Source organism: Bidens hawaiensis, unplaced genomic scaffold (assembly GCF_021521415.1).
Source record: "Bidens hawaiensis isolate Kalapana, Puna unplaced genomic scaffold, B.hawaiensis_p1.1 tig00014713_1, whole genome shotgun sequence".
Taxonomy (NCBI): Eukaryota; Viridiplantae; Streptophyta; class Magnoliopsida; order Asterales; family Asteraceae; genus Bidens; species Bidens hawaiensis.
Genome location: NW_027492288.1, coordinates 134354 through 149264, shown reverse-complemented (window position 1 = coordinate 149264; position 14911 = coordinate 134354). Strand labels below are relative to the sequence as shown.

The 14911-nt window shown below is 33.5% G+C and overlaps 1 protein-coding gene across 1 annotated transcript; it reads right to left on the bottom strand.

Moving 5' to 3' along the window:
* Nucleotides 1-6434: 6434 nt before the first annotated feature.
* On the bottom strand, nucleotides 6435-8863 carry LOC143547365 (beta-caryophyllene synthase-like). Its single transcript, XM_077038809.1, has 7 exons — nucleotides 8780-8863; nucleotides 8411-8687; nucleotides 7903-8284; nucleotides 7610-7828; nucleotides 7378-7516; nucleotides 7045-7293; nucleotides 6435-6728 (listed from the first exon to the last, which is right to left on the bottom strand). Exons 1-7 carry the CDS (start codon nucleotides 8861-8863, stop codon nucleotides 6435-6437), a joined length of 1644 nt encoding a protein of 547 aa, XP_076894924.1.
* Between the last annotated feature and the right edge of the window lie 6048 nt (nucleotides 8864-14911).

Below are 14911 nucleotides of genomic sequence, written 5' to 3'. Positions count from 1 at the left end.
ATCGGGTCCTAAGGAAGAGTCACGGAGTAAAATGGCTTTAAAATGGTAAAAACGAAGAAAAGGCATTTTGTTCACATGAAGCAGAATTCGCATCGCATAGCCATGCGAAGCGAATGGTTTTGCATGCGAACTCCACAAATCGCATCGAATAGCCATGCGAAGCGAACTTCCATGCAGAGCGAACTCCCATGCGAAGCGAACTGCCATGCGAAGCGAACTCCCATGCGAAGCGAACTTTCATGCGAATTCCTTCAATGTTGAAAACCGAACTCCCAGGTCAGCTCGACCCCAGCCAGGGGCTCCGCCCCTTGGACCCTGTTAGGGGCTGCCAACCCTAGGCCTCACTACCAGGGGCGTTGCCCCCGGACCCCTGTTAGTTGAGGGTTTCATTAACATAGATGTATGAAGTAGTAGTAATAGATAATTAACACTCGAATGTGTTAGACAGTTAGCCATGCACAGCTAAGGAAGGGTGTTACCATTAACTCAGAGAGAAACCGACTTGAGGTGAGTTCTAGCCCCTTTATCAGTTATGTTTTCGGGGCTGTGTGCATACTCCTATGTGATAGTTAATACATTTACTTAATTGGTAAGTGTATGATACATGTATGACTACGTATTTAATGTTATTACTGTATGATGATTATATGAATGAGCGTGTGTATATATATTATATACTTAAGACAGGTAAAGTATGCACGTATGATAAAATATATGGATGATTGACGAGACAGGTATGGTTATATGGTTATTCGAGGCAGAAGAGACCGAACCCTTATAATATCTGTGATGTTAGGGACCAGACCTTAATAATATCTGTGATGTTAGGGACCAAACCTTTATAATATCTGTGATGTTAAGTATCAGACCCTTATAATATCTGTGATGTTAGGGACCAGACCCTTATAATATCTGTGATGTTTAGGATAGAATAGCTTATGGTATACCATAGGGTTTTATGAAAGAAAATATGTAAGTGCATATGCATGTATATATGTAAAGTATGTATGAACGAAGTAATAGTAAGTAAGGTATAAATACGTATCTTTGGACGCCTATGAGTAAGAATATGAATGTAATGTATGTCAATTAATTAACTAGAACTCACTCAGCGTAGCTGACTTTTAGTATGCACGCAGGTAAATAGATTGAAGGAGCTGGCTTTAGGATGGCACGTGGTAGTGAATGGAAGACTAGCATCTTGGGAAGAAATGTTATGAATTTAATATGATATGTTATAAGACAAGTAAACTTTTGTTAAAACAAGATTCGATGTTTTGTAATGTAATGCATGAAGTTTTAATTATTCCGCGAAAGTTTTAATTAACTCTAATTTTAGAACTGTGTTTATGAGAAAATCCAAACACCAAAGTAAGGCTACCGGGAACGGGGCCTAACACCAATTGTACAAGTTGAGGTTACAAATGTTGGTGGTTCATCGTCAAGTTTTGTGCTGGTAGTTGAAACTGAAAAAATAGTTGAACCTGTCATTGTTGAATCTGTGATTGTACCGGAGGAACCAACAGAACCAGTTATTGATCAAGCTGTTGACGAAGATCAAAATGATGATGAAGAATTGTTAGATTATGGTGATTCTCCAGAACATGATGATTTTGATGATGATAATGATAAAGATGATCCAAGTTCGGGTGGTGGACTTAGAGTGTTGACTGGTTCGAGTATAAGTGCAGTTGTTGAATCAATTAATGAACCAGTGGTCGAAAGTGAGCCTATTCACGAACAAACTCAGGCGGGAGGGAATGTAGATGAGCTTGAAATGCTAGATGTTGATCTGATTGCTTATAGGCCTCCTGTTAGATTTTCATCTATTGGAGAGGAGTTAGAAGAGGGAGAAATTGAGGTGACTAGAGCTGATCTAGCCAGGATGCTGAATGTGACTGAAGAGGAATTTTTATTCGATTTTGAGAAAGATTTAGGGTCGATTGATAAAGAAAATGTTGTTTTGGTGAATGAACCTATTCAAGAGGAGGAATTAGACAAAGAGCCGGTGACTTATGTCAATGCAAATTAAGTATTTTCTAAATTTGATGAAGAGATTGAGATGTTAAGTTAAGAATTGGATAGTCAAGGTAATCCGATACCGTCTGACATGAGCAAGTCTAATGAGGAAGCAGAGGTTAATAGTCAGGAACATGAAGAATGGTTTGAAAGACGAAAGATCGAGCCTAAATGTATATACTTGAATCCTGTCAAGTATTATAAGAAGGAAAAAAGAAGTAAAGCTTAGGAAAGTGGTGAGTATTGCTTATCTTCCTAAGATAAGAAAAATTGCAGTCAGGAGAACATACGGAGTGCAATATTTTGAAAGTCTTTGTGAGTTGAAATCGTTACCGTGGATGGACGTTGCAGACATTGTTTAGAAAGAATTGTTATACTGTCCAAAGCGAGGACCAGTGAAGGAAATCTGGGATTTCATTAAAAGGCAAGCAAAGTGTAGATTCAGGAGTTGGACTCCACAGACACCATTCCTTCATGTGTCTGGTGTGAAGAAGGATCCTGAAACTGATGATTTTGTAAAGACATGGAGGTACAAGCAGCCACAAACCTTGAAGGTTATTCCTATGTAACCAATGGAACAGGACTTTCATGTATACTTCAGGTGGTGGTACTATGATGAGAATCGAGGAGAAGCTCAGATTGTGCTGAATAGAGATAGAGTGTGGGATGTGATAGATGTGATGGACCCGATGTGGTTGGTAAATTGCTCGGATAAAGACATAGAGACGTTGTATAAATGTAAGTTACAAGTTTCTCGTGATAAACATCATGCGTCGACTATGCAATACCAGAAAGTGGTGAAGATATGTCATAGATACAAGATTCATTCTGGTGAAGTTTGGAAGACAAATGGTTCAAAATTGGTTAAGAGGAAGAGCATAAGGAGAAGGAGCGTGAATAGGAGATCAAGGAAAAAGTTAGAATTGCTTCATTGAAGAAATACCAGTACAAAGGTGTTGGAATATCAATTCCCACTAATCAGAAGCCCTTACCCAAACGTTCATGGGAAGACATGAGGAGGGAGTACAGGAAAAAGGTTTTGGGATGAAAGAATGAAGATTGAAGATCAAGACCTAGCAACATCCAAGGAGGAGTTTGTTAGAGTATAATGTCTATTGCCAGGGTCTTAGTTTTGATTGTATAGGGCTTTAAATGTAATTTGTATTTGTTAGGGCATATGTTAGTAGCGCATAAGTCCTTGGGACCACATATATTATGCGGCATATAACATATGCGTCGTATAAGATATACGCCCCAAGTGACCTATCATGTGTTTCATATAAATAAGGGACTTATGCGTGATTAACTAGACTTTTGTCATTCATGTCATATTCTAGAGAGAGAGAGACTAGAGAGAGAAAGTTCCTAAAGTTTCATATCTTGTAAACTTTTGATATTATCAATGAAGTATGTGCTTAACGTTACTCGTAATGTTCATTCTCATTGTATTCCGCACCTTGAGACATAAGTTATAACTACATCAGGTCCTGATTAGTGTCTACAACAGTATTTATCCCCTCTTTCATTACAAAACAAAATTACCAAATAACGAGTGTTACACCTAGGCCCTGAGTCAGGGTGTGACATATGGGGTTGTGAATACTCGGTCTAGGTGGGTGTACTCGAAGAGTACTTGGACATGTTATTTTATAAAGAAATTAATATTTGGAGATTATATATATGTCTATTATCAAAAGTTTACTAAATATTCTTCAAAATACAAATGAAAAATACAAAAACCAATCAATAATACTTACATATTAGTTCGAGCATGTCTCAGTTGATGAAAAATGTATTTCAATCGAACTTGAATAGGAGGTTTACGAGTTTAGAACTTTTAATCGGATGATTACAATGGTGGTTGTGAGTTCAAAACTGAATTTAGGTTGCGTCTTATCATGAAAAGGAAAAATAAAAGGCAATATGGGCCCTTTGAGAAATTAGGTTTTTTAATAACAGTCAAAATTTTGTTAACACCGAGTTGGATCGCCTAGGCCGAGTAGAGTCGTCTAGGTCCGAGTTGGACCGCCTAGGACCGATTCTGAGGTTTTTGATATTGGAATTGAAAAGAAGTTCAGTGAAAACCAGATCCTTTTTAATGTTAGTTCAATCTATTTTTTTATTTCTTTTATTCTAATTTGATTGAAACTTTGATATATAATTATGACTATTTCTAATTTTTATTAATTCACATTCCTTTCTTGTGGTGGAATCGTTTTGTCCAAAACATACAAAAGTTTGAAAGTAAACTACAGAGGGAGAGGTGAATGTGGGTGACACGATTATAAGCGTATGTTAATTTTTAATGTATATTGTGTAATCTTTCTAATCCGTGTTTTTGTTATGTAATTTGTGAATTTTATGTACCTTGTGTAGTATATGCAATTGCTAATCTATGTAATTTTGTGATAATTAATGTAGTTTGGATAATTAATGTAGTTAGTGTAGATGCAATTAGGGTAATTTGTGTAATTGGTATAGATATAATTTGGGTAATATATGTCATTTGCATATTGTGTAGTAATTTTGGGTAAGTTGTGTACTTGAAGTAATTTTTGTAATTTGTGCAGTTTTGTAATTAAAGTAATATATGTAATTTGGAATAGATTATGAGTTTTATTATTTAAAATTCTGTTTAAAATATAAATAAAAAAATGAAGATAGATAGTATGTCATTTTGTTGTGGGTGTTTTTACCCTTATACCCTTTTATCATTAAATATTATTTTATTATCTCTCATCTCTTAATATTATATTTTAAATTAATTACAATTATAAAAACCTAATCATTAATTAAATGGGTGTGGCTACAATTGATTTCTCAAAGTTTTTAAAACTAAAAAGTTCTTTAAATATCACTCCCATATATATAGGGGAGAGATAATTTGATAATCTTTTTGAGTTTTAAGAAATTCATTCTTGACCACACATTTAATTAAATAGATTAAATTATGTGGTTGAGATTAAATATGATTAAAAAATTAAAGTATAAGAGAGAATAAAGATGTATAGTGATTATACTAATTTAAGCGTCTGTTACATCTATTTAATAAGTCGACTCAATGCGTAAAAAATTCTACAATTTTTTTACGTACATGTAACCTACATATATTACATATATGTAAAAAAAATTCAAAAAAAAATTGTTACGTTCAGTTCTTTCGAGTTCTTAAAACTCAAAGTGGTTCTCAAAAGAAATCTCCCCTGTATATATATATATATATATATATATATGGGAGGTTAACGTACAAATGAAATTAACATGCTAATTATGAGAATCGAGTATAGTAATTATGTAATTACATTGTAGAGTAATTACATAATTACTCTAGTTAATTCTCACAATTAGCACGCTAATTTCATTTGTATCTGATCCAAACCCTCTGTGTGTGTGTGTGTGTTTATAGGTTTAGGTTACAATAAAAACTCACGTGAGTTGTGAAAACTCTAGCAACCCATTCTCAATCACATGTTTTTAATTAAATTTTAAACCTTGTGGTCCACAATTAAAGTTAATAAAAAATGTAAATATATATATAACTTTTTCTCTCTTCTGAAAATATATATAAAAATTTGTAAAAAAATGTTAAAAAATAACAAAACATTTTTTTTTCGATTTTTCGAGGTTTGTATTAAGTGTTACAACATATATTACGTGTGCAAAAAAAAACGATGTTACATACGGTTTTCACGGGTTTTCACAACTCAAATGGGTTTTCATTTTATACTTCCTACATATATATATATATATAAATATATATATATATATATATATATATATATATATATTAAAATTACAAGACATGGATAAAAACAAACACAAAAAAAGTAAAAACAGGTAAATATGCATTTATTTTTAATAAAATAAATCAAAATGGGTAAATTTACATATTTTTGGGTTAGTTAGAGAGGAAGAAATGTGCAAATTGAATTTATAGCGTAGTTAAATTTGCAATTAAAAAGTTAAAGATGGAGAAATATGTAATAACTGAATTAATAAGTTGGGTAAATATGCAATAAAAAGGTTAGAGAAGAAGAAATATGAAATTTAATTTATGGAATAGATAAATATTGGTAAATATGCATTTTAAAACTAGAGAGAGAAGAAAATATGCAATTTTCCTTTTTATTATATACTATAGATATTGTTTCTAACTTTCAGAAGCCATTTGTTTTGCGCTAGCCAATTTTTCTCTCTTCCATGCATACCTTGAATTTTTTGTTATTTTTCATTTTGCTTCTAAGCCGATATTCTACATGTATATTAATCTAACATTACGGGTAATTACATGAAGTGTTATTCCAAGAACAAAACACATTTTATTAATTAGTGCAACATAGAAATACAAGTGGAAAATTAAAAGCAAGACATATGTGTTGTACTATTACAAATCTCCCTTAGAAATTACCAAATGCTCAGAGAGTCATAGGATGCTCGAACAAAGATGTGATAACGTCTTTGAGGTCTTCTCCCACTTCAGAGAAATTATCATTATATTTGTACAAATAAAACATTGTTCGTACATAGTTGACAACCACCATTATTAGAGGCCTTGGAATATGTTTAGTCACGAGGGACTCTCGGTTTATATCTTTCCATGCGTTTTCTATGTCCATGTATACCAAGTCAATGGCATATTCTTCAGTGACATCATATTGCTGCTTGTAACATTGGACAACAGAGGGGAAATGTTCTCTTTCTTGCTCCTTCTGCATTTATCTCAACAAGAATGGTTAGCTATGTTTTAGAAACCGAACATGATGGGCCATCTCGCAAGGTCACATCAGTTTTTTGAAAAAATAATTGTATGGTTTGTTAATCGATTCTTTTAACTTGTTTTATTCTTTCCTAATTATTAATGTTATTCGTATTTTAGAATTAGTAACTAGAACAACTAGTTGCTCGTGTGGCTTGGTTTTCAAAACATTTTAATCTAATGGCATGTGAATTGGGAAGTTAATCTCATTGCATAACAACAAAAAAACACTTTTTTTAGTGAATAATAGTCATCACAAGATGATGTACCTTGTAGCCAGCAACATCATTTAAGAGTCTACCAATCATAGATGAAGCTTTGAAAAGAGGAGGTTCACTGATAGCCCAGTTGAGCGACTCATCTGTGAATACATCACCCATGCCAAGATAACATGATGATATAAACACCCCGCCACTAGCGGTCACATAAGCAACTGAGGCATGCTCATCTATTGTTGGTATGTGGCCCTCCTTTACCCATTTTTGTTCTAGCAAGTAGGCTTTAATAAACTTTATAATCTGTACATCAAAATATGTATAGTCGTCAAATGTCTTCTTAGTATCATAAGTTTTAACAGTTTTTAAGAGTAGAAGGTAACTTACAAACTCTTTTGAACGATTAAAAAGAGGTGTTACTTCCTTAATTTTGCCGACTTCTTCCATCTCATGGTACAAATCTAGAAAAACCTTGTACGCAAGTTTCATATATTTTGGAAGCACATGTAAGCATGTAATGGACCACCTATGATTCATTCACGAGTTATTTAGTTAGTTTGATCAGTAGATTTTGATATTAAAGGCCAAAATGTCTTCATTCTACTGTGGTTAGAGATACCTTTCAACCGCTTTCGTAAAGATTTCAAGTTCTTCATAAGTACCGTAAGCATCATAAGTGTCATCAAGAACGGTTGCCATTTGAACTACTTTAGCAAAGAAAACTCTAGCAAGGGAATATTTTGGCTCAGAGTATGCACCTAATGCCCAAAAGTAGCTTTCAACAATTCTATCTCTTACATAAGGTAGATTGTTGGGGCTATCAATATCTTTCCACCACCTACAATAAACGAATATGGTAAATAGAAAGCTAGAATAAACGTATTTTGATCATATATATTGACAAACGAATACTTGGAAACTTGGCTGAGTTCACTCTTGTGTAGTGACTGGAGCAAATTGAACCCTAACTTCGCCAGTTTAAGCAAACACTCATCATGAGAAGGTTGTTTTTCATAAAAACGAATGTAGCTTAAAGCTTCTAGTCTCGGTATCCTTTTATGCAAAGGGGTCACTAATGCCTCCTGTATATGAGCTGAGAAAGTAGGGTTGGAGAGAACAGGATCCTTTGCAATGCCATCAAGACGAGTTCTTGTAAAATCTAGTGCTTTGTCTAGTACATATTCGCCTTGCACCCTCAAGCACGCTGCCTCATATAACTCAAGCATTTCTTCAACGTTACTCACTAAGGATTCCTTAAAAGCTCCATGTTGGTGTATGTACTTGTTAAAATTACCTGTTGCAATGATACATAAAGCACAGTTTTAGGATATAATATTGGAACTTTTAGTCTATTAATATATGCATATCTTACCATACTTATAATGATATATGTATGAATATATAGTGTATGCATACTAACCACATGAAACATAAAACCCTTGCTGTCGTAGGAGCCTAAACCAAATGGAAGGGCTACTGGCGCCATTCCAATTATCACCATATGTTTCATAAACATGTTGCAAAGCATTTGCAATCTCTTCTTCAAAATAATATGATATGCCGAGGCGTTGGATTGCATCAATTAGCTTTAACAAATTACCATGTTCCTTTGGATTGCCTAAAGCGACCACTATATCATTCCGCACTCGTTCTTTCAAGTCTTCAACTATTTGTTCTACCTCACCAAGGTCTGCGTTCTTTATTCACCAATTAAGCATGATCAAATTTTAACCCACTGGAATTTATACTAATAATCGTAGCTTTATGAGTTCTAATACTTTATATTTACCTTGTCATAGTTGAGAAACTTATCTCCCCAAACACTTGGAGAAATGCTACGAAAGGGGCGGAAAGCTTCTTGTTCAAAAGGCATTATTCCGAGCTCCAGCCCTATAGTAAGTATAAAGTATATGTAGAATTCAAGGAGTCGATCGTGTTAGTGGGTTGACGGGTTGCAGTTGGTAGGTTGAAATGTCTTTATCATCATGCTCGGCGTGTTCCTTTCGTGTATTGGCATCGTCTGTTCTTACTTCGACGGTCGTGATTTGCTACTTGGTTGAGGCATTATAAAATTATCCATTAATAAAAATAGTTCTTTGATTAACTTGGCACCCAATTGCGAGCAGAACGTCCGTTTCTCTTAGTCAAACTTCATTTGGCATTTTAACAAACAGTTGGTGTGCAATAAACATTTCAACTCCAAATTAAGCAAATTAAAAAGCAAAAATTGCATTACAAAGGAGTGAAGATTCGTACCAATTGGAAACGATGACACAAATCTACGCGTACGAATTGGTTTTTGCAAGTTACCCTAAATCAAGGTTAACAGAACAATGCTAATTGTTGAAATTAATACATGAATATTATTATTATTTATTACCTTTAACCGAAACCCGGAATCTGGGAGTCTGCAAGCCATTGGAATTGGAAGCAGACAATTGAGGATTAAAGATATGATAACGAGAGTATGGTGCTCAAAAGAGGACCATAAAATGCTAATTCCGTGGGCTAGAAAACTGAATAATAGGATCATAAAGGGATTTGCGATGGGAATTAAATTTTAGGGGGGATTTATTGTGAAATTAGAAAATTTTGGAGGGAATCAAAAATAAATTGAAAATTTGTTTAGACGAGAAATGATCGTGGAATAACTGCTTGTTTTTATTTTGAGGTAAATTAAAAGTGTTTCGAGAGGAATTATTATGGAAACTACTATTTTTAACCTTATAATAATAATAACAATAATAATAATAATTATTATTATTATTATTATTATTATTGTATAAAAAAAGAATAATAGTTGTGTTTTTTTAGAACGGCGACTTTCTTGTATTTAACTTACCGCACCCTCCAAATTTGGAGAGTCCCGATGCCCCACTCTGGCCAGACTATGTTGTCTTAACCGGGCTCATGCTGGCTTCAGAGTTTGCCTTGGGCGTTCCCCCGAGAAACCATACCGCCGACTGCCACTTAACAACCGTTGTGCCACCACAAGAGTAGAACTCTCTGACGTAACACACGGTGGGATGAAAACCTAATAGTTGTTACTATAACAAATAATTTATAATAATTTAAAAACTTTAAAAGTATTTAACAAACACATATATTAAATACAAAAATAAGGAACTAAACATATAAATTTCAATCATCTTCTGGCATTTAAAGTGCGTGATTACACTATGTCAATGCGAAAAGATATTTTGTTTTAAATAAAACTTTGAGATCAATATCCACCTAGAATATCGAAAAAGAAAACTTGTGAAAACAAAACCGAATACCATTATTGATCATCAAGTAACTGCAACAAACCTCGTTGACTAGCATTCACCCTCGTTAACCGGCGTTGATCATGATTATGCGACAACACTTAGATAGCGTTTGATATACAGGAATTACGGGGGGTAACGGAATGATTCATTGCGTGGAAATTAAAAAAGTGGTGTTTTGTTGCTCAAGGTAATGGAATCATCCATTACACGTGGAATCCAATTCCATCAAAACCATTCATTCCCAACCTTATTTATTTTTTTCATTCCATTCCTCTTTCACCCTACTTTCTCAACAACAGCACCACCTACTAACAATAACCACCACCAGTACTATCATCACCACCGCCACCTCTTTTTTCCATCTTTTGATTGTGTAGAACCATTTGTAATATGTTAAAATGAAGAGTCACACTGGGGTCTTATAAGTCGTATAACTCTTAAGTGATTTTACTAACGGTTTTATTTAAATAGAAAATAACTTATTGTAACCTCCGGCCCATCTCACCACAAATTTTGTCTGCTTTGCCCACGAATAGCTCACGAATTTGTTTTTGGGTTGCCCAGGTGGAGACTTCCCAGGAGGTCACCCATCCTGCTACTACTCCCATCTGAGCACGCTTAACTGCGGAGCTCTCTTGTCCACGGCCGATGTGGGATTTGCCTAGGGTGTTACAAACACCCCTCCACCCTTTTGGACTCATCGTCCTCGATGAGGTTTGCCCCACCATCCATCCAAGATGTGGGATTCGCCTCAGGTGTACCTCGCGACACCCCAAGGGACTCATCGCCTCTAATGAGGTTTGTTCCACCATCCCGAACGGCACAAGAGTGGATCTGATACCACTTGTAACATCCGGCCCCTCGCACCACCAATATTGTCCGCTTTGCCCACGAAGAGCTCACGGATTTGTTTTTTGGTTACCCAGGTGGAGACTTCCCAGGAGGTCACCCATCCTGCTACTACTCCCACCTGATCACGCTAAACTGTGGAGCTCTTCTCTCGTCCACTACCATTAAGCCCAAAACGTGTTGGTGATTTTAAGAGGTGGAACATTTACTTATGAATCAAGAATCTTTCCTATCTACGGCCGATTTAAGAATTACCTAGAGTGTTACACTTATTTATTCTGATTAGCTACTAATTATGCTATTAGTTTTGTACGGTGCTTTGAATTATTTTTAAAATGCTATTTTCTTCCTTTGCTACAAGTTTTATTATTTTTATTTTTCTTATTCAATATATTGTAAAAGAATAATAATAATAATAATAACTTTAACGTATTTTTATATAATTTACTATAAAACGATTACAATAAAGTGGCAGGCAAACGGGCAACAAGTTGCGCCGCAACCCCCTTTTGAACAGCAAAGCCAATCCTGCTAAAAACGAAGCTTTGGGACCTAGAAGCTGAAGAGGTTCCGTGTACGACGCGCTGAACCCTACTCAAAAATTTCACAGCCTCTGGAGCCAGAAAACCAAATGTATCAAAGGCAAATGGTAGAAAGACATGTTGATTATCTAAACAAGCTTTCTCGTGTTTAATAACTTTGCCCGATTCAGCCTTCAACGCAGCCTGACCCACAACAAACCCACGGTCCCTGAGCCCAACAAGAGGAGACACTCCTGTAAGATCCACACATGCGTGTTTCCCCCCCTGCCCACCCGAACACAAGATACATATACACACATACACACTAACAGGTACACACATGCGTCGGTACATACACATACGCATACCATACATATACACACACAAAAATTCTAAAAGTACACACACATGCACAAACATGGATACACATGTGCATGCACATACATACACATACACAAAGCATACATGTATATGCACTATCACACACATACGTCATCTTTTTTTGTTAATTATTAACAACTTTTCTATAAATATGATTACGCTACTTAGAATAATTTCCAACTGTTACTGTGTTTTTTCTTCCTTCGCTTCGCATATAAAAACTTCTTTGTATTAGATCCAAAAACTATTACATAAAGACACATACAAATGATATAATATTAATTATTATTATTATTAGTCCTATACAATAATAATTATAATCATATTTTTATTATATATTTTTTTTAAGTTTACAACGCATTTCTAACAAAAATATATTATTTATATTTTTGTTTTTTTTCTTACGTAATTATGACAAAAAATGTAACAAAAACTTATTATATATATATATATATATATATAAACAAAAATCAAGATTGCAACAAAATCTATTAGTTATTTATTTGGTTTTTTTTGTTACACATTTCTCACACAAATGTTTATTAAAAGTGTGAAACTATTTTTTTTGTTGGAATTGTGTTGGGAAATTTGCTACGCATTCTCAACACGATTGCTTTTTGTCACTATCTTGTCACAATTTTGTTGCAAATTTAGGGTTCACTTTTCTCGTAAGAATTTCGTTGGAAATGTGTAGGAAATAGCGCTCATAGAAAATGTGTAGGAAATTTTCGTAGGAAACATTACTATTTTCTAGTAGTGAATTTCTCCTTAAAGATAAGTTTTCTCTTGACCCTCTCCCTATATATATATATATATATATATATATATATATATATATATATATATATATATATATATAGGGAGAGGATCAAGAGAAAACTCGAGAAAACTCACATTTAGAGAGAAAACTTAAAAACTCCTAAATAATTATTGTTAATTAAAAATAAAAAAAATATTTTCAAAATTCTGTATTAGCCATTATTCTTATATTTCACTTGAAAAAATAAAAAATAAATAAAAAAAAACCGTTGTAATGCACATACATATTACTGTGCGATACCGTTGTATTACACATGTGTATTACTATGTATTTTTGAGTTTAATAGTGTTTTATTGCATATATTCAATATTTGTGTATTGTATATGTGTAGTAGTACTGTATTATATGGAAAAAAATAATAATAAAATAAAAGTCGATGTGGTGCACATGTGCGTTAATGTTGTATTACACATACGTACTAATGTGTATTCAATGTGTATATTAGTCTTATATTGCATATATACAATAGTGTATCAAATATGTGCAATAGTGTTGTATTCTATGCAATACAAACACTTTTGCATACATTCAACGCACACTATTATACATGCGCACTATACCGACAAGATTACCGACAATTTTTTTTTTGAACCAATAACAACATATAAGAATAATGGAAAAAAAAGAAAATTCAAAAATTTTTTTTAAAAAAAGTTAAAAATAGTTTTTTAGGAGTTTTTAGAACTTTTTAAGTTTTCTCTTTAAGAGAAGTTTTCACTAGATCCCACCCCTATATATACACACACACACACACACACACACACACACATATATATATATAGGAGAAGTATAGTTTGAAAACCCTCTTGAGTTAAGAAAACCCGTGAAAACCCTATGTAACATCATTTTTTTTGTTACATGTAATATATGTTGCTACATTTAATACAAAACATTAAAAACATAAAAAAAATGTTTTGCTATCTTTTTTACATTTTTTTAGTAATTTTTATATATATTTTAAGAAGAAAGAAAATGTAAATAAACTTTTACAATTTTTATTAACTTTAATTGTGGGCTAAAAGAAAAAATGTAAAACATGTGGTTGAGAATGAGTTTCTAGAGTTTTCACAACTTAAGTGGAATTTTATTCTAACCTAACCATATACATATATATATATATATATATATATATATATTGGTGATGGTAAAGAATGGAGAATAATCTTATTCACTACAAGCTTCGATGAATAAAACATGGCTTCCATAATCCAGTTGCTTGCTATATACTTTTCAACCGTATTACTGGGTGGTAAAGGCTCTTACTTCGAGAGTGAAGATCATGACTAAAAATCTGATATTAGAGTAAATTCTTTTTAGTAGTATCGCAGTTGGAGTAACCATTAAAAAACAGAGTATCTAGTTATCCGCCAGTCAATGTTGTATTTATCGCATAATAAAATAAAATCTAACATATAATGACGTAAAATATACTCGCCCTCACATACACCGTGCGGGTATCTATATGTATATATAGATTTGGGTTACGGAAAAGTAATCTTTAAAAAAGTTTAGAAACGATTTAGAATTGAAAAAAGGTATAAAATCAGATGTAATGGGGAAACTATAATCAACGTAAAGTTAATTGTATCCTCAAATCTATTTGAAGTTTGATTTGATTTTAGATCGAAGTATTGTTTCTATAAAAATTTTAGCCTCTGACAATCATCAGACATTTCGAACAATGGATTAATATTGATGTGCGTAGCTAAAACTAATTGTCGATGAACCTTATCTCAAATAATGATAAACTAGTTGCTTTAAACCTGCACACTGTGGTGGGGACCTGGCGAGAACTTGGTCAGTATCTAATAAGCTCATTACCGTATTAGTTAGTGCAATATTAAAAACTTGTAGGGTTGATTGTGTAATTTAGTGGAACATGAGGGTTCTATATTAAAACGAGTTGTGGGGTTAACTGTGTAATTAATGGAAGTTGAGGGTTACGAAATTAAAAAAGTTGTGGGGTTAATCATGTAAAATGAAAGCTGTGATACATATGTAAATATGTGTAAGAGGTTAATTGTGTAATTAATGAAACTTAAAGGTTACAATATGAAACATTTGTATGTTAGCTGTGTAAA